The sequence below is a fragment of the Apodemus sylvaticus genome, chromosome 2 (genome assembly GCF_947179515.1).
Source record: "Apodemus sylvaticus chromosome 2, mApoSyl1.1, whole genome shotgun sequence".
In the NCBI taxonomy this organism is placed as follows: domain Eukaryota; kingdom Metazoa; phylum Chordata; class Mammalia; order Rodentia; family Muridae; genus Apodemus; species Apodemus sylvaticus.
In genome coordinates, this window is record NC_067473.1 from 166,004,376 (window position 1) to 166,030,228 (window position 25,853).

Sequence of the window (25,853 nt, forward strand, 5' to 3'; positions counted from 1 at the left end):
AGCAAAAGGAAGACTAATGGACCAAGGAGGCTTTCTGCTTAGAATAAATGTGCATCTTTATGGAATGTAAAGAAAATGTGTGTCCTTAGACCGAGCAGCATAAGAACTCAGATGACTCAAATATAAGAGGACTAAATGTGGTGTCCATTCTGATCCATGATCCTTTGCAAGCTTTCTAAACATTTTTTCCCTTTATACACAAAGTTTCACTATGAAGCCTCCGGCCATACACAAATTTGCAGTCCTGCAGTCTCAGACCTTGGGTTGTGGGATTACAGATTAAATTACTATTTTCTGCTCCCTGAATAAATCACACTTTTCAATTTTATTTTCTATGTAGATTCAAGAGCTATTATGTATGAGTACCTTTATAATCAATGTTTTAAGAACATGCATTTCAGATATTAGTAAAATATTCTCTGTCTTTTGGTTAGGGTAATATCCTAGGATTATGCCATATTTTGACATATAATGAAGTCAAATGGCATAAATTCTTATATTTACTTTCATTGACAGCTGCACAAACTCTGTTAACAGATTTTTAATTTTTCCAGTAAGCATTTCAATTGCATGCTAAGTTTTGGCTTTAGAAATAGTATAGTTTTCTTACTCACTTTTGAGTTCTCCTATGGGGAATCTTCCTCTTATGATACCTAGTGCACAAAGAGCACAGGTGTCATGCATTCTGGTGACTGAAACTTTTAGTACACAAAGATTAATATTATAGTAGCATAAATAAATAAAATCTCCTGGCTCGTTGCATCTTCCTCAGCAATTTATTTCCTTTCATCATAAGGTTATACATTTTTATTTACACTTAAATAATGTAAATAATTTTTATTTCCATGAGACTTTTCTTGTTTTTATCAAGTTACTGTTTGTTTAATACTTCTTAGTTGGTGACTATGACACCATTGTTTGTCTTATATTTTGCATAAATATGTTCCAGATATTCTTTCTGTTTTATTCATGATGCCTTCAGAGGGATGAAATGACTTATTTTTCCTAGGTTGATTTTGCCAAGCTTTCTTTCATGACTCATATTATAGATATGAAAAAATGCATTTATAATAATGTCACATATTTATTTTTATTGGTTCATTTAAGTTTCTGTGTGTGAAATTTCAAAGGAATGAAATTTACAGAAGATATTCTTTGTTGAATGCACACTGAATTTTCATATCATGACTTATAGAATAAACCTGTGTCCTGTTATTGACATGAAGTGCTGTTATTATCAATTTATGGCTCCATACCATATGTATCAGCATTTTCATACATACGCTAGGCAGCCATTTCCTACAGATAGAACTTTCCTACCTTCATAAAATGCTTGAATATTCCATGGTGCCTACAATATTACTACATATTTCCTTTTCAGAGTAGAATGGGTATTACAACACTATATTTCTTCCTTAAGAATTAAAAATAAGACTCTTGAAAGTTACCTCATCAGTTAGGAATGAGTATGACTCTTCAGAACTCAGAGGCCCTGAGTTCTATTCTCAGCACACAATAACCTGAGATTTCAGCTATTTGGGATTTGGCCCCCTCTTTTGGTCCCTATGAGCACCTGCTCCTATATGCACACACACACACACACACACACACACACACACACACACACACACACACAGATGAAATATAAATAATATTTTTTTAAAAAATGGCATGCTGATAGAATCACATTAACTGTGCACACACACAAATATTTTATTTGTAAAGTGTTGTATTTATCCTTGAATAGTTTCTATTTCTATTATGTGTGCTTTATTCTTTGTTCATTAGCAGTTTAAAGTACGTAATAAAGTAATTTATTATATTTTTATTATAGATATGAAAAATGCATTTTAAATTTAAAGTATATTACTTTTAATATAAATGTTTATTTTACATCTTTCAAATCTTTGGACATAAAATTTTCATCTATTATAGTTTGTTTATAGTTTTATGAAATAAATTTATTTTCATTTATGCATTAATTTTGAATCAAGTCTGCATTCAAATTATATAACTAATCAGCATTTATTATTTATTTGCAAGTTTTCAAATATGTTGATATATTTATTTGCTTTTAAACTCTGATGTGATTGATATCTCATTTTTACCTTTTCTTGCCTAATCACTTAGCAACATCAAAAAAGTATTTAACAGTGGCAATAATATTTTTACATTTCAATTATTACATTGAAAAATCCTTTAATACATTCATCCTTATATTAAAGACAGCATTTATGTTTATAAAAATTTGAAAATCAAAGTTTCATAAAATAAAATTTGTATTGAATTGTGTTTTTAACATCATGCACACAATTACATAAGCATTCACCTTTAGTTATTACATATCACATGATTGAATTCCTAAAATTAGCTTTTTAATGTAACTTTTGTTAATTTATTAGTTTATTTAATTATTTATTTCAATTTACATTTTTTATCCTTTAATCTTTTTTTTTATAGTCCAGTTTTCATCCCCCCTCCTGATCTGCCCTCTGACCATTTCCCACTCTATTTCTTCTCCCCCATTTCCAAGAGGATATCCCCAATGCCCCACTCCCACCCCATCAGACCTCTTCACTCTCTGGGATCTCAAGTCTTTTGAGGTAATCAAAATTTGTAGATGAATTTGTTGGTTTTCTTTTAAAGATATTTATTCTATCTTATTTTTTGAGATGGTGTCTCATGTAACCAAGTTGACTTTAAACTCTTTACTGCTCAGGATAACTTTCTCTTCTAAGTTCTTCTGCCTCCATTTACCAAGTCCTGGATGGCAGATATGAGAGAACACATCAGGCTCAGGCTTCCTCCTTTGTATAAATTGCTGCAACTTTTAATATTGATAATACTCTAGCTTGAAATGGTTTTAGTACAAATTGTCCCCACTACATTCAGAAAGGTCCCTAAAATTTTTCTCAATGTATTGCTTCTATCACATTTAAGAAGATAGTTGGACAATTTTTAAAATTTATTTTCTATAGTCTACCATATATTCTTCCTTAAAGGCAGATTACCAAAATTCTTGGTTCAGTTGTCCTTATGACAGATTGTCTCATCATCTGTAACTTGATTATACATTCTAATATTATTTTTAGAACAAATACAGCTGACTTTCCTGGGGAAGTAAAAAGAATAAGGGTCCTTGCCACACCAACCCCAGTAGATTCTGTGTGACAACAAGTTCCACAGGCTGAGGCGTTTGACCCCAAGTGGGGGAAGTCTCCTGGGACCGGCTGTGGAACTCTCTAGCTAGAGGATAATTCTGAGCAGTAGTTCTCAAGGCAGTTTGCTTTCAATTTACCCTCTTCGTTTTTTCACAAGGTGATCCTAATAGCCCAGGCTGATAATCTATTCTTTGAAGTAGAGTCATTGGCTGCCAACTCTTTTCTAAGAACTACATTGCTTTGCCTCATATTCATTTACATAATTACAACCTCCCAACAGCATGTAAATTTATATGGCTATGCATGTGTAGATGAGGGCGTTTCTGACACTATGTTATGAAAAGCACTGATTAAGTACAATTTTAAATTAAATTTCAAGAAGTTTTTATAAGATGAAAGTTGGAAACTCATTAAGACCCAGGGGTATAAGAAACTTTAAACTCTTTTTGAAGGTTTGCTGTTAACTACAGGTCACTCTGTATTCTAATCAGGAAGATTGATAATATCTATAAATTGATCCTCTAAATCTGTTACATGGGAAACATACCTGATTAATTTTGCATTTCATTGTGCCAAATGGTTATGATAATTGTGCCTGCTTCACTGGATACATCTTTTAAAATGGTAATACCAACTCTTCATGTATAAAAATCCTTACTTTAGAGCTCCTAAATACATTCAGATTCAAACCACCTCTGTGTGTGGTTGTTTCTGCTTGTCACTCTCTGAACCTGTGCCTCTTCCTGAAATCCAAAACCCTGGCCCCCAGTCTCAATCCTCCCAGCTGGGACGGTCCGCACCATGAATGACAATATCAGTGGTTCCACATTCACTGCAGTTCATCTTGGGGAAACAAATATAATCCAACACATACCATTTTCTCCACTTTGGTTGGTAGTTAGTGCTGATCTTTGTTTCTGCTGCCCTTGAGAAGCATCCCACTTTGCTGGCTTGAGGTCATAATTATGGCATTTGTTCATCTCTGGATAAAAAAATTCAAGCTGATGCAAGTTCATGAATTTTCTGCCATTTGAAGCATAAGTCTCTGACTTTGACCTAGTCTTTCTATGGATATACTACCCATGATCATCCTTTGAAAAGGAAGCACGGTGTGTTTCCTTTGCTTTTTGTTACCTTATTAATAAGATGCTTATACTTCCTAACAGACATAACAATGCTCATTCCTTGGAGAATTAGAGTTAGCAAAATAGTATGGATTTTTGAACTAAACCAACATATAGTGGAAAATGAAATCTAATGTCAAAGCAAGCTTTATATAATGGAAGGAAATAGAGGAAGATGGATCTATAATTACATCATACACCCAGATGTAATATTGATAAGCAGAAATAACTTAACATCTGCATTCAGATTTGTACAGGATGAAGAGAAAAGGCATCAACACAATATCTTGTGGTCATGATAACAATGAAATAAACTGTGATGACCTTGGTATGAATAATGCCAACTGCATACAAACAGTAAATACTGGTGTGCCAAATTCCTTGAGGGCTGGGGCATATAAAAACCTAAATAGAAGATTCCTAAGTCTCAAAATAAGTACAACAATATTTTCTTTGAACAAAGCACATTTTGGAAAAACCCATTTTGTTCTTTTCTAAAATTTCCATCATCAATTTGATCATTGTGTAAATGAAAAGATATTATCCATTTTCTTTTAGGCTTAAATATTAGCCTTAAACATTGTTTGCACATCATTCAATTATAAGACCCATAGAGTCCAGGTTATTATGTTTAGTGAAAATTTCAATACCAGACATATTCAGTCTATGAGTAATTCATAACACTTTTAGAATAAGAAACACTTTTAAGTTCTATATTCCGTGAATTGCATAGTCTAGCAATCTACTAAGGTAAATTCAGCATGGTTTATTTTTCTATTGGCATAAAAAATTGAAAATGCACAGAGACCATGGACTGCCCCAATTTAAAGATGGAAAGCTGCGAAAGTTTGATTAAAACTCAGCTCTTCTGGTTCCAAGTCCTCAAGCCCTTTCATTACTTCAATCCATCCAATGTTATAAATGATTTCACAGTGGAGTAAGTAGATGATGAAGGAAAGGAAAAAAATCTTTTTTAAATTTCAAAAACTAAATTTTAAATGCAATATAAGCATAACAGGAAATCAACCTAATGAGAATAACAGTCAGTGGTTTTTCATGCCTTAACATTGCCTTGTATAGACTCTTGGCATGTTAACATTATAGAGCAGCAGATACATACATTCACATGGACACAACGTACCTGGGTGATGAGACCTTCGATCACGAATCAATGCCATCATGTGATAATTATGAGAGATTTACTTCAGAAACTAAGCCAGTTTTTGTTATTTATTAATTAACATCTTTTAAAGACAGTGAGTCTCTCTGTATCCCTGGCTACCTTATAACTTACTGTACAGACCAAGCTCACCTCAGATTTACAGAGATAACCTGCCTCTGCTTCCTGAGTACTGAGATTAAAGATATGTGACACTACTTCTGGCTCTGGCCTAATTCCTGTAATACACAAAGGACTCTTAAATAGACAAAATGAATTCTAATGGAGTTTTCTGCTATGAAACAATGGAAATAACAGCTTGTCTAAAACAATGGGAAATTAATTAACATTTTAATTATAAAATAAAGAGCCACTATATTTTGAATAATTGATTCAAAAAATAATTAAGTACTTTTTAATTTATTTACATTGAGAAATCTAATACATTTTTTGGCTTCCTGACATAGAGCTTTAGCAGATAAAATTTTCTGTTTGTAGTTTTTATTTGGTGATGAATTTTTTTTATAAGATAAATACATGTCAGACACATAAATTTCTGTTGCACATTTTCTCATCATATTTTAGTAAAATTTCTGTCCATCACCATTTTCATCATGTTTCATTGTTACATTGAATGATGTAACATCAGCATTCAAATAATTTCATAGATGTGTATATTGTAACATTTCCATTGTCTAGCAGTGTTCTGATAGAGTATTTGTTTAATATATACTGCTCAGGTCTTTAAAATGAGCACTATTCATATGTAATTATGAAAACTGAATGAAATGCATACAACTTGTCTCTTCACGAATGTGAAGTTTTGTTATCTCTGAAGCCAAACAACCTTCCACATGATTATTTCGTTTCTGTGTTAATTCTCATTCAAACATCTAATCCCCAAAACATATTTTGCTTAAGAGGTAGGGCTTATTCTCTCAGCAACACGACCTCTTACTCTTCAGTCTCCTTACTCTTCTTTAAGACTGCCCTAATTATGGACACTGGATGTTGTGATACAGAATATATTAAAACCTCAGACAGGTAAAGCACTATTTGCCTTTAGTATTTCTGAATGTAAGCTAGAATTACCCTACATGTAAAAAGTTATATAACTTTGCTAAATTGACATATCACTCCTATTTTCTGGAAAACAGTTATCAGAAAAATATGTATAAGCATGTACACTCACAGACCTGAGCAGAGAAGTGAGGTCCTGTTTCTTGTGAATCAAAGCCTTCTACTCAACTAGAAAATGTAGTCTTGTCCCCAGAAAAGAATTGGAACTGAAAGTAAAGATGTCTGAGTAATTTCATCTCTGAGGCTGATGTGAGAGGGTTAGTTTCACCTTCCTGAGAAGAAACTCCACACAGCCACAGCACTGCTATACTTCCCGTCACACATAATTTGGCTTATTTGGTGAATGAGGTTTGATCGCAGTTTGTGGATAAGTGTCGGGACGTAAAAGCATTTTAGACTTGACAATGATGATTTTGATGGTAAGAAATAGAGTGGAGTTTTGAAAAATAAATGATGCCATTATATAATATGGGAATCAGAGGTGAAAAAATAGAAAATATGTTTTTCAATCTCTGTTTGAAATTAGAAGAAAAAATGTAAATGGTTTATTCACCCTGTGCATAAGCTTTGGCTCATTTTACTGGAATCAAATCTCCTGCAGTTCACAGGGGGGAACCATGGGGACTATTTTTCTTGACATACACATACACCCATATATGCTCTATGTATTCACATGCAAATAAGAAATGCATAGTAATAATCCTACAAAGATTGATGATATGTTTATGTACATAGAAAATAAAAATAATTTAATAGTCACTTAATAGGACTAGTGGTAACATAAGAGTATAACATTAACTTGCAAGTGCTACTATATTGTTAACGATAAAAGATTAATAGCAGCAACTATCTTGTTAAATGTATAGGTAAACTAATAACAGAAGCATTGTGAAATATTTGTGAGAAAAGATGAAGGTTCTGAATATTCATAAAGCTGTCAAGTGTTGCTAGCATGTTTTAGATATTTGGTTCAATTTTAACCAGTACTCTCGATTTTGTTTTAGGAAAATCTTAAATGTGTATCAAGTACATATCCAAGATCCAGGAAGTCACAGTTGAAGAAACAAAAGTTGGTGACATTATTTTTATTATTTGCTATTTTGTTATGCTGGAGAGATGGATCAGCAATTGAGAACACTTAATGTTCTTGCAGAAGACTTCGGCTTATTTCCCAATACCCACATAGTGGAGCATATAACTGCAGTTTTGGGGTGGTGGTGGGGAAACTGTTACCCTGTTCTGGTCTCCTCATACATCAGGTACCTACCTACATAAGGCACATACACACATACATGCAGGCAAAGCACTCATACACACAGAATTTTAAAGCATAATGTTTAAAAGCCATTTTATTTTAAAATTTAAATTAAATTATAATTGCATCATTTCCTCTTACCCCTTCTTTACTTCAACCTCTCCATGTCTCCATATCCCCCTTTACTCCCTCTCAAACTCATGTTTTTTCTTTTTGAACTTTAAGTGCTTCTTTAATGGTTATTATTTAAATATTATCTATTTATATATTTATCTATGTATCTACACAACTATATAATATATATGATACTTGAATATATGTGAATAAATATATAAATAAAACTTGATCAGTTTCTTTAGTGTTACTTGCATGTATTTGATTTCAGGACTGACTGACCACTTGGTATTTGATAACTAATTAGGGGGCCCATTCCAAAGAAGACTATTTCCCCCAAATCTCAGGACTTCGTAGTTTTCTGTAGTTCTTTGTCTATGAGGAGTGCCATGAGATTTCCCTCTTCTATGTCAGCAGTGTCTATAGATGTTATACTTGTATGTGTCCTGTGTAGGCAGCATGAGATATCATGAGATATCATGACTGAAGTTTTCTGTCACTTTTATAATCAGCAGCTCCGCTGGTCCTCTGGCTCTCCAGTCTTCCTGACCTCTCTTCCTCAACGTTCCCTGAAATAAGAACCACAACAATGATCAGGATGGCACAATATCCCTAAAGGTGGAACAGTGGAATTCACGTCTTAGCAGTAACTAACAACTGTATAATTAGATGTTAGGCCTTGACAATGATGATTTTAATGGTAGGAAATAGAGTGGAGTTTTGAAAAATAAATGATGCCATTATATAATATGGGAATCAGAGGTGCCAAAATATAAAATATGGTTTTCAATCTCTGTTTGAAATTAGAAGAAAAAAATGTAAATGGTTTATTCACCCTGTGCATAAGCTTTGGCTCATTTCCTTTCAAGAGAAAGGAAGTCAGACCTAGTACTGGAAAAGCGGTCAACTGGTTTCCCAAGGCTAGTGAGTTCATGGTTTTTAGAGAAGTCCATAGTATTGCTGCTTTCTATACCAGCCTAATTCCTAACTTAATCCTAAATATGTATTCTTACTCCCACAGGTAATTGGAGGTCACATCTCTCATTGAAGAACCTTTTCTTTCTAACAGTAAAGCTGTATTAACTAAGAGAAACAGATAAGAGAGCAGAGATGTGCAAGATAAAAAGCGGAAGCATACAGACAAGAGGTAGTCATATGAATAGATGAAAAATAGGAGGTCATTTTACATACAATGTGAGAAATATGAGGAAGTGGCTCCATCAAGGGAGCTGGATCAGATCCACAATTATGATTCTGGAGCTCAGCATTATTGGATGCTCAGCCTTCAGCCTCTATGTGTGTGGAGCTGGCAGAAACTGCACCTCCCCCCCCCGCCCCCCCCCCCCCCCCCCCGCCAGGAGGCAAAACTTCAAACCATGTCCACCAATTTAACATACCTTTCATTAAGAATTCTGTTCCTTCAGACTGTCTGGGGTCATACTAGCCTCATGTTTCCCCAGGATTTCAGACAATAGCAGAGTTTATCTTTATCATGGATTGTTCCTGATGTGCAGCCAGTAATGGCCTGAGTTTTATGAGTTTGAATAGATAAGATGTGTTGTGTAAGTGCTCCTACTCCAGGGGCACATATTGGGATTTTATACAGAACCGTGGCAGCTCTGAATCTTGCTGTTCATGAAGCACGCTCCTCAGCAGAACTCACTCCATCTGGATGCAAGTATTTATTAAGCAACACATCAGATGATGTTCCTTACTAAAATATTATTGTGCGTCTATGCTTAGGTAAAACTAGATGTGCCCCATGCCTTGCCCTAGTGATGCTGATGACCAGGCTGCTTTTGTTAGAGTGGCTCCAAGTTGCCCAGAGTATGACTCTAAGGAGTGGCAGCTGGCTTTTATCTGCACCCTGAGGGCAGTTCCATGGCGCACCTTTCTTAAGGCCATACTCTTACTTCAAACAGTAATGTATACCCTGAGCCAGTCAGTTAAATACACTGATGAAGAGAAAATTTTCAAAATAAACACCTTGGTGAAGCTGAGGACAAGCTGAACACTGAGCCTATGGTATTGTATTATAAGCATCCCAAACAAGACAGTGTGAAAAATAATTTTTTCAATATATTTTTATAGATTTTATTTACGTGTTGGCATGATTATGCACACTTGTTTATGAGTATGTTTAGAAGGCAAAAGGAGGCATTTAATCCATCAGAGTTAGGGTGCCTTAGTCAGGACATCCAACTTGTAAATGTAGATGTTGGATGTGAGCTCCAATCCTCAGAGTACACAGCAAGCACTCTACCTATTGAGCAACCTCTTCCTATTCAGTCCTGGTAAGGAATCTTAAAGAGGAGCACAAGACGGGTCCTGTGCAGTGGGTTAAAATATTAATTAATTAATTAATTAATTATTAATTTTTTAAGAAAAATTCTACCATTTTTCAGTACTGAGCATAAGGTCACTCTACAACTATCTCATGGGACCCATCACAGAACATTTGGGCAATGTAATTTTTGGTTTGTGGAATTGTTAAAGGATGCAGTATAGCCATCAGAAGATATCCTTTCATATGAATGGAATAAACCATAGGGGAATTTGAGGATAAGTAGTAACTTGACTGTCTAAGCTCCTGCATGTGTATTGTAAGGACAAGGTGCTATGCTTTGTGAAGTGCCTGGCCTCAAGTCACCAGAGGAAAACCATCAACACAATGAACTACAAATCTCACCTAGTAGTTGATTTTAACCACCAAGATATAACTAATGGTTTTCTTGGCCACTAACCCCCTGGCACACCAGTTCTTCCTGTGCACACCACTGAAGCTACTGTGCCCTTTGAGGTGAGAAAGATAGAGGCGGGCAGGATGCTTACCTCAAACTGTGAATCTAAAACTGGCTGTTATCAGAGATAGTCACTGGACACTTGCTCAGAAATGAAACTAACAGATGTGTGGTTATGGCTAAGTGAAAATTCTCAACCTTTCCAGAACTGTGTTAGAAGTGATGAAAGACAGGAAAAAGGTCAGACACTTGAGTGTACGTGAGCAAAATGAAATGCATAAGGAAGGAGAGGAAAATCAGAGTCAAGTTGTTGAATATATGTGGCATATTGCCAGGGAAGTAAGATGATGCATAACCTTTAAAAGAGAAAGACAGTTTGAAGAAATATGTATTCATTTTCTCTCTCTGGCTAAGACTCCAAGCGTCATGCTGAATAACAGTTGAAAGGACAATCTTGTCTCCTAACTTTTAATGAAATACTTTTGGTTTTTCACCATCTTGTATAATGTTGGCTGTAGGCCTTTATTATGCTGAGTATATTTCGTCTATGCTATTTCTGTGTGTCTGTCTGTCCCTCTGTGTCTATCTCTGTACCTCTTTGTCTCTCTGTCTCTGTGTTTATCTCTGTCTGTCTCTGTCTGTCTGTCTCTGTCTGTTTCTGTCTGTTTCTCTCTGTCTCTGTCTGTCTCTGTCTCTCTGTCTCTGTCTCTCTCTGTCTCTCTGTCTCTCTGTCTCTGTCTCTCTCTCTCTCCAAGGCTATTATTGTTAATGAATCTTGAATATTGACCCTTATTAAAAAAAATTTATGACCATCTATTGATACAGTCAAGAGATTTCTTTAAGCCCATTTGTGCACATTGTAACATTTTTTGTTTTGTGTATACTTAATTATTCTTTCAACATTGAAATGATTCCAATATGATCATGTTGTATATCTTTTAAAATGTATCATTGCAGAATAATTTTTTGAGTTTTTCATCCATGTTTATTAGAAAATCTGGTGTATATTTTTATTTTTTGCTTATCTGTATCTAATTTTGGTATCAGGGTTCTGGTTTCATTTATGAGTTTGGTAAGAATTTTTTCTTCATTTTTAACATTTACTTTAAGTTTTTTGAGAATTTTACATTCTCATTATTACTTCTTCTCCCTGCTCCTCAACTCTCTCCCAGTTCATGACCTTTAATTGTTACTGTTTTACACACACACACACACACACACACACACAAAAATATGTATATATAGATATATCCTAATGAATCCATTTAGTGTTGCTCATGGTGTATATGTTTAGGGATGACCACATTAGATAATCTATTAGAGAGTTCACCAGCAAAGAATGATTTTCATTCTTTGATTAGACATTAGTTGTCTGTACATATTCACCTAAGGTTGGAGCTTTCTGAAATGTACTGCATCTACTTTTGTGACAATATTGTTGAAAGTTCATAAATATAACTCTCTGTTGTTTGTAGATGATGCTCTCGCATAGCAGACATGCTGGTCCTCTGACTCCTAGAATCCAGAAGACACTATCTTGATATTATATTAATTTCTTTTCCTGTTATTGTGCCAAAATAACCTGGCAAAAGAAAGTTAGGGGGGTAAGAGCTTATTGTAGCTTGCAGTTCAGAGAAAATCAAGACAGCGGGAACTGGAAGTAACTGGTCACATTGTGCTCACCATTAGGAATCAGACTCAATGAATGCATATTGCCATTCCATTCCCTTTCTCCATATATATAGTCCAGGATTCCAGTCAGAAAATGGTGCCACCCACAGTAGGTAGGCCACACAATTTCAATTAATGCCATTAAATAAGAAGCATGTCCAAAGGCCGATCTACCAGGTTATTCTAGATTCTGTAAAGTTAACAGTTAATGCTCGCCATCACAACTCCACCCTTTTACTCCTTGAGTCCCAAACACTTTAAGCCACAATTTTCTGTTCATTGTCCACATAGTTTCATGATTATGTTATAACATAGAATGCACTCAGTCTAGCTTTAAAGTTCCTATAGTCTTTAACAAAACCAACACATTAGAACACATCTCTTAACTGTGAGGTCCTATGGTTCAAGATGTCTCAGGTATGGATCATTTATGAACACCACAGGATTGTAATTCTCAAGTGTGCAAAATTCTAGAGCAGTTAAGGAATGCTTTTCATCTCACTCTAGAAGACCCAACAAGCAGCTGAGTCAGATGCAGATAGATGAAGATAGACCCAACAAATGGACAGAAGCTGCTGACCCCTGTGGGATGAATTAGAGAAAGGCTAAAAGAAGCTGAGGAGGAGGGCAACACTGTAGGAGGACCAGCTCTCTCAATTAACTTGTACCTCTGAAATCTCTCAAACATTGGATCACCAAACAGGCAGCATACACTAGCCAATATGAGGCCCCCAAAACATACAGCAGAGGAACGCTGGGTCTGGATTCAGTCAGAGAAAGTACACCTAACCTCAAGAGATTGGAGGCCTCAGGGAGTTTAGAGGTCTGCTGGTGTGGGGGATGGGTGGTAGGGACATCCTTGTGGAGACAAGGAATAGGGAGGAGGTATGGGATGTGGAACAGTCAGAGGGTGGATGGGGGACAAACTCTAGGGTGTAAAAAAGTAAATTAAAAAAAAATAAAAAATTCAAATCCTTCATCAGAGGTCTGGCTATAGATAGGGTAATATTTATTATTTACATTTCTGTCATGAACCATGAGATCAAGGCTACATTCAGGGACCTAGCAGAGCAGAGCCACTGGTAGCCTGGATTGCCTACCTGGGGAAACAACTGATACCAGTTTTTAACTGTGCCCAAGAAAATGGATTCAATGAAACCATAGGGAAGGTAATACTTGAGATACCAGGGATCCTTGTCTGGCAATGACACAGACTCTCTTTTGATACATTTCTCTTTTTGAGGATAGGAACATCTAACCTGAATCCTTGTCACCATTGTGTAACAAAAGCGGACAACTTACTTGATTTCACAGATGAAATTTCTGACTGTAGAATTTTGAGTTAATATTGGAAAAAAAGACTACTTTCATCCACTGAGGTGGAATTTAAGTGTCTTGCCTTATGGAGGAAACCATTGTCAGGACAGAAGTGCAATGCTATGGTTTTATGTGTTTCTTCTTCAATAGTTATATTGAAATGTTATTTCTAATGCAGCAGTAAGAAGAGAGGAGGCCTTTAGAGGGCCTTTGCATCACTAGAGGGACTACTGATACAGGAGAAGCTTGAAGTCAAAACTGACACTATAAAGAACGTACTAATGTAACTATATGTAACTATATGTAACGTAACATATATGCTTAAGAAACATTAAGTTACATAAAGCAGGATTTAGCTAAAGGAGTAGGCACTGTCTCCAATATGACCAGACATGTTAAAAATAGTAAGAGAGAAAAGTTTGACAGTAATTAACATTTAGAGTTGGTGAGAAAAATACTTCTGCTAATGTTTATTCTGAGAATTAACCTCCAGTTAAGCTTCATTCATAATACAAAAGAAGACAACTATGATTTAGAACAAGCCATTTCCTACTTCTATAAAACTCAACAATTAAGAAATTTGACTGAAAATGGATTTTTTCATACATTCTTACCATAGTACACCCTCTCTCAACTCTTTCAACACCTTCCCCATCTCCTCATCTAGCAAAATAATCACTTGAAACATTATAGATAGATTTAAAACACACACATTCACCCAACAGAAATCTCCAAAACACAAAACCACAAACCACAATATATAAGCAAAAGACCTGTTGAGTTGTGCTGTAATTCTGAATGGTTGTTATCCAGACTCATGTTGTCCACATAACAGAATTATGCTTTTCCTAATAAAAGACCAGGCACTTAGTGGCAGACTAGGACTTAATGATGGCTGTGAGCCTGTGCTACCCCCTTGAATTGCCAATAGAGGCAGGTGCCTTGATGTGGAGAGTAATCTTGTGCTTTAAGCATAGAATACTAGACTGTATCTGTGTATACTCTGCCAGTGTAACAATGGAATTTTGTCACCAAAATAAAAGTGACTAAAAGTGGTTCACATTTTGCTACATGATATAGAAATATAGAACAAAAGATTAATCTCTAGTTAATCATTCAAAAAACAAGTAGGAGGAGTAGAAAAAGGAAGAGGAAAAGGAGGAGGGAATCAGGAGGAGAAGCCTCAGAAGATGAAGAAGAAGAAGAAGAAGAAGGAGGAGGAGGAGGAGGAGGAGGAGAAGACAAAAAGGAGAAGCAGACACACAAGCAGCAACAGAAGCAGAAGCAACAGCAGAAGCAGAAGCAGAAGGAGAAGGAGGAGAAGCAGAAACAGAAGTAGCACACTGGTGTACTTAGAAATAATCCTATTTTGTCTTGTGTAAATCTCCTACCTGCTTATGTGGCCAGACAAGCAGTCTCCTGTCTCTGCTTACATTGTTCAAAGTATAACCTAGGTCTGGCACTTCTTTAGAGTTCTCATATATTTGATATTGGATGAATTAGTTAAACTAGATTATTTTTTGATGTCTGAATTTTAGGAAACAATAAATATCTAATGGGTTAAAAGAAGACTGTTTTTTAGAACTTGAATCTTCTTAAAATTAAATTTGAATATTTGATGATTTAAGTACTGAAGATTTAGTGAATATTTTATGTGCCTATATATGTCTCTTAAGAGCTTTTTTAAGTGGGTTTCAATAATCTCAGGTAACTATTAATAAGATGTCTTTTCTGTCATTTTGTAGGTAAGAACAGATGATCGACTGGTTATATAAATATTACAATGCTATTTGGGTTAACAAGATAAAGTTAGATGAGTCAAGGAGAATGAGTGTGGATTACAGATAACTAAATACCATGACACCTCCATCCATGTTGCTAAACCTAATATTATGCTTTTAATGTAAAATTGCTGAGTGGTACAATCTTTCCATGTTGAGTTGGAATTTTATGCAGTTTTGTCTTTGTAACCCCTTCCATTCTGAATCTACTGATAAAATATTTTATAATTCACTTTATCCTCTCTGTCTTATTTCCTTTTCCTGATCCTGTGAATATCCACCTGGACAAAATCAACATAGTAGAGACTATGTTTAACACATATTTCAGGTACAGTTCACTCAGCAGGAGGATGAGGCAGCTGGTCATATTACAGCCACAATCAAGAAGCCGAGACTGATAAATGCAGGTGGCTATCCACTTCCATCAGTCAATTTCCTCATTCTGAGATCCAGAACAGGAAGTGGACACCCACACACTGGCTTCATCTTCCCACATCAATTAACCTTTAAATTCTCCAAGTATATATTATTAAAAAAATCCCAGTGAACACGAGTAGCTTTTGAAATACATAATATGTGACATACTAAAATGGGATGGTGTTTTTATTTTGGGGAGAGAGCAGTCTGTAAAGACTATGTGCCGGTTTCTGTGATATATAAAACAGAGTTTAGCGGCAATTGCAGGCTGAATCCCAGTGCGTTCAAGCTCCGTTTAGGTCATCTGAAATCAAGGACCACAACAGATTGGGTGAAAATAAATCTCTATATTTTAAACATCACTACAAACTTGTGACTTTTATTATACAAGTTACCAACTGCATTGAGAAATAATTTATATATTTTATGAAATTTACTTTAAATATATGGTTCCTATTTGGATGTCAAAATTGTAAGTACATTGATCCTATTTGAATATCAAAATTTAAAGAGAGATTACATGACATATTTCATATAAAAACATAAAATATTAAATTATTTCGTCAATAATCTTTTCCCTGTTTTAAATAAACTAAAGTCCCCTAATTACTGTTAATTGCTAAAACATATGCTCATTTTCCCAATAACGAAAGTCTTGACTCATGAAAACCTTTTTTTATCTTTTTAATTCTTATTTTTTCATTATTTAATATATTATTGTTTTCAATCAAATTACTTTTCTAAGCACCAGAGTTATGATAGAAAGGGGAGTCATATAGAGTTCAATTGAATCAACTCTCAAAGTATTCTCAGTATACATGCAGAAAGCACACAAATGTATAATAGACACAACAGCATTGATTATTCATGAAAATATCTGGGGCTGAATATAGCCCACTGCTTAAAACACTTCATTGCTCTTGCAAATGACCAGCGTTCAGTTTGCTACACCCATGTCAGGCAGCTAACAATAGCCTGAAAATCCAGTTCTAGGGGATCCATTATCCTCATCTGTCTCCTTTGAGAAGTTTCTTTGGTGTCTCCAGATGAGTTCTTGAATAAATAAGTATTTCTGTGTGTCTTCTGAGGAAAATCAATGCAACAAATTGATGCCCAGAGACCCAACAGAATACAAATGGGCTGGAGAATGCCCATTGTATGAGTAATAAAACACAGCTGAGGTTGAACTATCTGAGAGTGGTGTGTCTGTGAAGGCAGTTCCAAAGGGATCAAACTTCCCTTTGCGGAATGGAATGGTGTGATTTCTAGCTGTAGTGGCTATTGCAAAGACATGCAGGAGACACCCTATGAGAAAGCAGGAAAATTTTATATACTGATGGAGGAGGCATGAAGGGTGGGAAGGGAAAAGTTATTTCCAGATCACTTAAAAGCTGAAGAAACAAGGTTTCAACTGAACTTGAGTTCCTGAAGATAAACTTGATAGAAAGCCAAATGTTACGCTTATAGTCCTGATGGGCTTCAAAGCCTGAATTTCTTAGTGGACATTGAGTGCCTATGGTCCTCACTGCAACTTTTGCTCTGAAGGAAAATTATATTTTCTGGGAGACATTCTTAGCCATTTCTATAATGGCATGGCCAAAGTTGCCTACAGATGAGCGTCATGAATGGGCCTAGAGGCCCCAGGTTCAATTGTGGATTTGATGGTTTTCTACTGAGGATCAGATCACTGTTTCAGTATAGGGGGTGAGTCCAGGAATGTCTTGAGCTCTCATGTGCCCCTGTAGCTTTGCAAGCAATGGGCAGTCATGCATAGATATGTTGATAGAATAGTACAGATGGAAAAATAGTTGGTTCTCCAACCCCATATACCATGTTCCTTTTTCCCAAGCAAGAAAATAGGAGTACAGATGTCAAGAAGCACCCTCATATCACTTTTGATAAATTTTGTTTGAGGGTGAAAAATGAAGCAGATGAATCAAGGAGAATGACTGTGGATTACAGAGAACTGGATATGATGACACCTCCATCCATGTTACTACACCTGACATTCATTACTCTTTTGATGTAAAATTGCAGTAAGTACGTGGATCTTTTCATGTGGAGTTGGAATAAAGTTTCGTTTTGCCTTTGTATGTCCTAGCATTCTGAATTCCAAGCCCATTTGGTAGTACATTGGACTGGATATCAGTGGCTATTTTAAAGATTTAGAGAAACATCTCAATTAAATTGTCCACATGCATAGAGGATCAAAGACAAAAAAAATCAATCTGCACAGGGTACAGGAATCAAGTAGTAGAAATTCGTTGAAGTTTTATGGTTGGGTCATATTCAAATGATGTTTGGCAAGATGGTTGAGAAAAATCCTAGTTTGTGTCTATGAAAATAAAAGTAGTAACTAATACATTTAAACACAGAAGAGATAGTACACAGGGGAGCTCAGAAACAGTTGCTTATGGAATGGTAATTACAGTGAAGTGGCATTACCTTGCTTCACATTATTAGGTAGGGAGGTTCCAGAGGACTCACCCATTATAGAGGTTATTGCAATATTGGCTATATGCCAGAACTAGATAATAACTTCATATTTCTGAAGACCTCACAACTCCCGATGCTCTAGTGGCCAGACATATAGAAATCAAGTTGGAGTTCCTGCAAGCTTCATTCTTTCTGGATAGTATGTAGTCCTGGAAGGCAATATGTAGGCCATTGGGTAAAAGTGTCACCAGTGAACCTGTTAACATCTGTGGAACATCTGTATTAATGATATCATCATGACAGGCAAGGTGTACCCTTTCATGCAATAGTAGCATGAGTGATATAGATGTAACCAATAGCCTTTTAACTTCTGTTAGGTGCCCTCTGAACTCTGTGTATGCTCCATCGCATATGAATGCACTCACATGGGTGAACTTGTGTGCAGACACACAAACACACACAAAACCAAAAGGACATAAGTAAACAACATGTGAGAGTTTAAAAATCAAAAAGAAGAAACAAAAGACTTATGAAGAAGATTAAAGGTCCTTGAACTGTTATTAAGAAGCTGTAAATATCTGATTTTATATTAATAAAAACTTTTCTTTATAACTTTTGAACACCTTAGACAGTGAAACAATATTAAGAAAATATTTAAATATATCTATAAGACAAAAGGGTCTTAAACACATATGTATGTATATACAAGGACACACATACGTATGAAAATGTAGATAACAAATGAGTGACCTAAATATACTAAAGAAGATGAGTTTACAATATACAACTGGAAATTCTACAAAGAATTTTTACAAAGTTCTACGATAATGTATTGAAATGTAAGCTTAAAATGTGTTTCTGCACAAAGCATCTTCACATATATATAATCTGTTAAAAACTAATATTATAATGAATATCTTGAGCAAAAAGACTCAGATACAAAAGCAATATTTGTTACTTTGTGTGTACTTACTCTACTCCAATGACTGTTTTTGAAAGAAATGTGTTATTTAGAACGAATAATGTAATTCACTTTAAGATATACACAATCACAACTTTACAGTATATCTAGTGGACACAAAGTCTTAGATACCTATACACAGAAAAATATGGATATATGTATATATATGAAAATGTAGATTAGAAGTGGTGCCTTAAATGTACTACAGAAGCTGATTTGCAATATACAACTGGCAATTCTACAAAGTCCTATGAACATGCATTGAATAGTAAGTTTTAAATGTAACAGCACTTCTTCACAAAGCCTCCTGGAATATATGTTAGAAATTAATATTATAAGGAGTATCTTGAGCAAAAAGACTCAGATACTAAAGTAATACTTGTTACTTTTTTGTTTGCTTACTATATACTCCAATGATTGTTTTTGAAAAAATGTGTCATTAGAACAAATGATATAATACAGTTTAAGATATGCACAATCACAACTCTATTTTCAGGTTATGAAATATAGCATTACCTGGCAGACTTCAAATGCAGGTGTTTCAGTTGGTGAATTTGCACTTACAAAGGTATGTATGTAAAGCTGTACAGTCGTCTGCTATGAGACCGGAAGCTGACATCATGGCACAGTTATGCTCATCATGGGAAATCTCTGTTATCCTACAACAGTACAAACACAGCATTTATTTATATATGTATGTATATATTCTGCTAATCTACCAAATGAGTGACTCCTATAAGTCATTGCAAAAGAAGAGTCTGATGAAAGTCATGAAAGTCGGCAGTGGCACCTTCGCTAAGAGTGTGGTAAGAGGTAATTGTTATGAAAGCCAAGTAGTCCATTCTTTAGAGTCAGATGAGCAGGTCATGAAAGTTAACATCATTCTGTCTGTCTATAATTCAGCTTCATTTGTCGACAACATTCTTCTGAGGCTTTCTTTGCATATTTTTTCATGTCAATTGTATCATTCCTAAAAACTTACTTTGATTTGAAAGTTGAGTCATTTTTCCAGACCCAGGACTGACCTCTGTTCTTCCGAAATAATCCAATCCAGGAGACAAATGAAAGAGATTGCAGAAATGCCTACCAGGAAGCAAGGGATTTTTATCAGCATGAAGGCTTTTATTTTTTAAAATGTGTTAGTGTATTCTGTCATAATATGTCTATTATTTAATATAAATCAACTTATTAAAGTGAGAACACTTCTTATATTGCCAAAACATTCACATGTGTGTTGAATTTTGGCCTGGAATTACCTTTTAAATGCTTATAGTTAGAAGTTTTATTCTTCAATTAGTGAGGAATATGGTTATTAATTTTCATAATTTTATGGTTATTCATACTAACAATACACATATAGCAAGGATTTAAATAACATTTCAGATACTATGCATGAAATTCTCTGGATACTGTGCCCCAAACAGTCTATTTTTCTACAATTCCTTAGAGTTTGATTTTAGAAGAAAATTAATGGGTTGTTATTGAAGAACTGGGTGATGTGATACATGAACATTTGTTTTCTGGGGACTGCATTATTCTGTAGCTCAGCTCCTGCTGTTGTATGAGAGTGTTCTGATGCATTGATATGCAATAATATTAATGTTTCTCTTGGCTACTGTGATAAAACAAGGTTAACTCTAGAAAATAATTATGAAAAGCACAAGCAACGAATTAGAAAGTCCAGAAATAGAAAGTTGATAAGGTTTGGCACCTGAAGATGAGGGATGGGAGAGAGGCAGGCATCTCCTGTCCCTCACACGACAGAAGGAAATGACTTTACATGCTGTCCTCGAGTGGCCACTCTGCAGCAGGTGGGTCCTATAAATTCATCCCTCCTGTGTGGAAGGGAGTCTCATCAGAAACTACCACAGGTAAGACTAAAGTGCTAGGCTGTGGGATCTGTCATCCATCATGGGCCAGTGTGATATCTTACAAGAAATGGTTAATATGGTTAACCAGAGAAATTATTTTTTTCCTCACAAAAGGATACCAGGGTAGGGCTGTGGTTCATATAGCTGTCATGTGTAGAAGAGTTCTGCACCCAAGAGCCTGACTCTCACCACTGCCACACAGGAAGATGGATTTCAGAATGGAATCCTCACATAATAAAGAGGTGATAGCAAGCTGCAGGTATCAGGGCAATAATGTGGATGAACTGCCCCAAACACTGTCAGAGAGGCACGCGTAGCAAGATAAAAATGCACATAGGCTGGTTCCACTCACACACAGCTCTACAGCAAAGAAAATTTATGAAAGCCAAAGTCAAGAAAATTGCTTTGGGGCAGAAAGACCTGATGAGAGAATACAGGGGAGGACTTTGGAGGAAATGGATACATCTGTCTCGTGATCTGACTGTAATTACCTCCACCTTTCACTCTGAACCATCAGTACTTATATAGTTTTTTTTTTCATTTACAGTAAAACTAAATGGCAAAGTTTATTTCAGACTAAAAGCACTTGTACAAGAATGGTTTCCATAAAATAAAACAAAAAACCTTGGAAGTAAATATTTGCTACCAGAAAATACAAATAAAACATTGTACAATAAGACAACAAAATACTATGCAGGGTTGTAAATAAATGAGACATGTATAAGACAAAACAGGTCGGTGGTGGCACACACCAGTAATCCCACCGCTCAGGAGGTAGAGGCAGGCAGATCTCTATGACTTCGAGACCAGCCTGGTCTACAGAATGAATTCCAGGACAGATAAGGCTACACAGTGAGAGCCTGTTCTGAGAAAACAAAATAACATGAATAGGCTGGACGGCCATCGCATTGACAGGAAGCAATGATTGACGCACGTCAGCTCTTACCTGCTCCTCTTCACTATCTATGTGAAGCAGACTACAGTTTCTGGAAATGCAGGAAACCAAACTGTCACTCCAAGATTTTCTCTCCACACCGATGTAATAACAATTGTGGGAATATGATATCCACTCCTTTGGACAAGGAACACAAGGCTGTGCTGAAGATAGAGCGTGGTTTATATCTAGAAGCAACATGAACTTAATAATAAAAATTAATATGTATTTATAGGTTTGAACATTCATGTAAACTATATGTACACCCAGCCTAGAGGCTAATGTAAAAGAAAATATATAGTCAAGCATACAAACAAAGAAAAAAGTTGTGCTCTGGCACTGTCTTTGTGTGTCTATCTAAAGCACAAAGCAAATATTCATGCTACAGGTTTTTTTCAGTCATGGATAGTAAGCTCTGCTCTAACACAGTGAAATTCATTTCTGTCTTATCAGAGTTCATCCTTAATGTTTATTTATGAGCATGTAGCATTCATCTTTCTAGATTGTTTTCTTCCTAAAAACCTAATATTATTTTTGCATGGTAGGACACTAAATGTAATGCATACAAATATCAGAACTTTGAGAAGAAAGATGTACCTCTGTGGGTTCTAGTCATTGAGGAGTTGATCCATGCCTTTGCTTCAGTATCTGAGGAGTTAAAACATTCTTACGAAATTTACTTCGAAAATAATGGTAGCAATTTTAGTTTCTTCGTCTGAGGCCATTTTGAATTAGTAACTGTGGAAGGTACCTTTCTGGTTCTAACGAGGAAGGGGTAGGTCTGACTCTTTGGGTCAGTAACTGGAGAGTTAAAGTCCTTCTTAAGAAATTTAAAATATAAACATATCATAATCAATTTTAGTTTCTTAGTTTTAAATTGATGTGCTATTTGAATTAAAATAATATAGAATACATTTGCAGTTGCTAAACTATGAATAATATGTTCGAAACTTGGGAAAAATTAGTTCAATGAAAAGTCTGCATTTCAACATGTTCACCATGCAACCCCTGGTGGGGAAGATACTTTCAAAACTTTGTGTTTTTCAGTGAAGTATTCTGAAATGTGTTGCTGAATTGTAAATTCATAACTGGTATACTTAACTGCAAACATAACAATAACAATCCTATCATTTTTTAATCCTGTCATTTATAAGTTTGACAAAATAAAAATAACCATTGCATATTTAATTAAAATATGTACTTGAAAATAAAAGCTATATTTCTTAATAGCAAGGAGTGCTGAGAGACTCTTGGTCATTAAATTGGAGGGCTCTCTTATGATATCTCAAAAGCATGCTCACATGGAGAAACAATTCTGGCTGAGATCACCAAAGCGATCAGTAAGGCAAACCAGGTGATGCCCAGGATCCCAGTGATGAGCTTCTCTGGAGGTGATGCAAAATCTGCAGGTAAAAATGGAAGTGTTAAGAGAGAAAACGACAAAGATGCTCACAGGCTTTACACAGAAGAGAGCTCAGAGAGTCAGAAGGACGAATTCAGCCTGCAGGCTTTCCTCCATGCTGCAACCATTCTGTAGCAAATAACGTTGCATTTTCAGTAAACAAAATGATTCATATATTCTTGCAACAATGTCTGAATGAAGCCGTGTTCACAACTTGCATTATAACTGCATGGGTCAAGTTACAGCTCCTTTCCTTCCTGAAGGGGCCTATTCCCACCTTCGCATGCTGGCTAGCACCATAGACCCCTTATGCTGAGATTCGATGCCTTACTTTTGCAGAAGCAGTGCCTGCTGATCTTGAGATGCTTCTGGGAAGTATGTTGAAATCTAAACTCCAGAAGGTGATCTCCTGCTCCATTACTGAAACGGAGCTGGGACTGGGTTTTCTTTGCGGCTTTCCTGGGTTCTGAGGTACGTTCAGTTCCGAGCAGGCGACTCATGACTCCTGTCCACAGGCCAGTGAGTGATACCACTTCTGGGCTCTGTGGCAATTCTACTTGTGTTCTATGCTGTAGTGATCCTACTGAAGAAGCTACACATTCTGATGCACTAAAGAGGGAGGAGTCCAAAGAACTGTCTCTTATGCACAGTTGAAATATCTAAATTTTACTTTGGATTTTGAGCTAATGTTGCTATGGTTTAACAAATATTCTTTGACAAATTATTTTTAGTAGGGGAAATGAAAAATAAATTGGGGAGATAAAAAAGGTTCACAAATAAAGGGCTAATTTTATATGTTAGATCCAATTTTCATAGAATTAACACCATGATATATTTTAATATCTTCATTAAAAGGACCTATGCTTTAATAGAAAATAATTCTGCACACATTTTACGATGTTTGAATTCAATAAGGACCAGAAAATGAGTTTAAAAATAGTGAGTAGGAAGGTTGATATATTAAAATTATTTGCATTATCTTATTTTTAGTCAATAATTCATATTAATTTAATAAAATGAACCAGGTGCTATTAAATTAGCATCTATTAGATCCATAAAAGTGTCCAAAGAAATTACAAAACATGAGAATATTGTGAATATTGGAAAATGTTTTTGTAAAAATAAACATGTATAAATTAAACAATATTTGAAATATTTAAAGGTTACTTTTCTTGTTTTACTCAAGGAAATAATCAATTATTGATATAACAGCTAAACTTTGAAAATATAAAGTGATACGTTGAGGTACACTATAATTGAATATTGTTGCTTCACACTTGCCCATCAAACATATGGTTGTTAAAATATGCCATTCTTGTTGATTGTTAATTTAATTGTAACAGAAGATTTTATTTATTAATTTAATTCATTCATCTTAGAATCAGTGAGATCTAGAACTAATTCTGGTTTTGAGACCTATAACTGTTAAAAAGTTATTAGTAGTTGGAATCTAATAGTTCTGTTTGTTCTTCTAAAATGTAGGTTCAAGTATATACAATGAATTCATGTAAAGCATTTAATACCTGGCTTAGCCTGTCAAGCCCTGGTTCTGTGTGTGCCCTCTGGGATAAACATACATGTTTCTGTCCAAAGAACCACAGAGCACAAATTGCAACATGTAGATTTCATACTTCATCATCAGGTTGTCTGTAGCTATAGGTTTAAGTACATTGATTAAAAAAAAATATAAAAAAAAACCAGAAACACAAGAGGATGCCTAAATCTCCATAAACAAAGAAGACAGAACTTTGAGACAGCCCCTAGTGTGTTCTATAGGATGACTGTCCACAGACAATGAAGACAGAACTTTGAGACAGCCCCTAGCGTTTTCCATAGTATGACTAACTGTCCACAGACAATGAAGACAGAATTTTGAGACCGCCCCAGTGTGTTCCACACACTTCCATTTATCTGAGCTGTTTAGAGGCTGCCGTGTTCAATTTGTTTCTTGGCATCTGAACGGTGCCTCAGTTGGCTTACATGTCGCATTTGCAGTGTCCCCTCAACTGACTTAGAGGGTGCAGAGAAGGAAGGAGTGACAAGCTCTCTGTGTTAGCAGAAAGCTGCACCTCCTTCAGTGAGGTATGGTAATCACAGCAGATCTGTGGGAGCCCAGAACCAAAAGGTATGTCTGTGGCAGAAACCAAGGGCAGCAGAAACTGTGAATTTGCAGGTTGCCCCATGAGCCTCAGAGTGGTCAAGAGTGGAGAAGGAGATTTCTCACTAATGTATCACTGAAGGTTGAACAGGAAATTCTCATAGGGCTGACTTTGAAATCACTATTTCTTATCTCACATTTACATGGCAGGACACTTTGGGTTCCTGTTGAAAGGAGATAGTGGTCCTCTAAGTGTGTTTTTTGCAGTGTCCTTTTCTGGGTATCTCACAAGAATTAGTTTATGTCCTATAAAGGTGAGAAATGACTAACC

General features: G+C 35.6%; 2 protein-coding genes across 11 annotated transcripts in view; both read right to left on the bottom strand.

The window, feature by feature from the left end:
- Klrk1 (killer cell lectin like receptor K1) overlaps window positions 1-5,650 on the bottom strand; it is a 10,096-nt gene extending 4,446 nt beyond the window's left edge. The window contains exons 1-3 of the mRNA XM_052172915.1: window positions 5,427-5,650; window positions 4,036-4,143; window positions 615-653 (exon numbers count right to left, since the gene is read on the bottom strand). Coding sequence (XP_052028875.1) covers window positions 615-653; window positions 4,036-4,143; window positions 5,427-5,466 — 187 coding nt within the window. The 5' untranslated portion in view covers window positions 5,467-5,650. The remainder of the gene's footprint in view (window positions 1-614; window positions 654-4,035; window positions 4,144-5,426) is intronic.
- A 2,738-nt stretch (window positions 5,651-8,388) lies between these two features.
- LOC127679296 (NKG2-A/NKG2-B type II integral membrane protein-like) overlaps window positions 8,389-25,853 on the bottom strand; it is a 30,032-nt gene continuing 12,567 nt past the window's right edge. The window contains exons 1-7 of one of the 10 annotated variants that reach the window (XM_052175024.1): window positions 23,756-24,099; window positions 23,324-23,425; window positions 22,620-22,670; window positions 22,035-22,186; window positions 20,200-20,300; window positions 19,734-19,876; window positions 18,377-18,465 (exon numbers count right to left, since the gene is read on the bottom strand). In XM_052175024.1, the coding sequence (XP_052030984.1) occupies window positions 19,759-19,876; window positions 20,200-20,300; window positions 22,035-22,186; window positions 22,620-22,670; window positions 23,324-23,425; window positions 23,756-23,924 (693 nt within the window). In that variant the 5' untranslated portion in view covers window positions 23,925-24,099 and the 3' untranslated portion in view covers window positions 18,377-18,465; window positions 19,734-19,758. The other 9 variants (XM_052175026.1, XM_052175025.1, XM_052175017.1 and 6 more) reach the window with 9 other exon arrangements.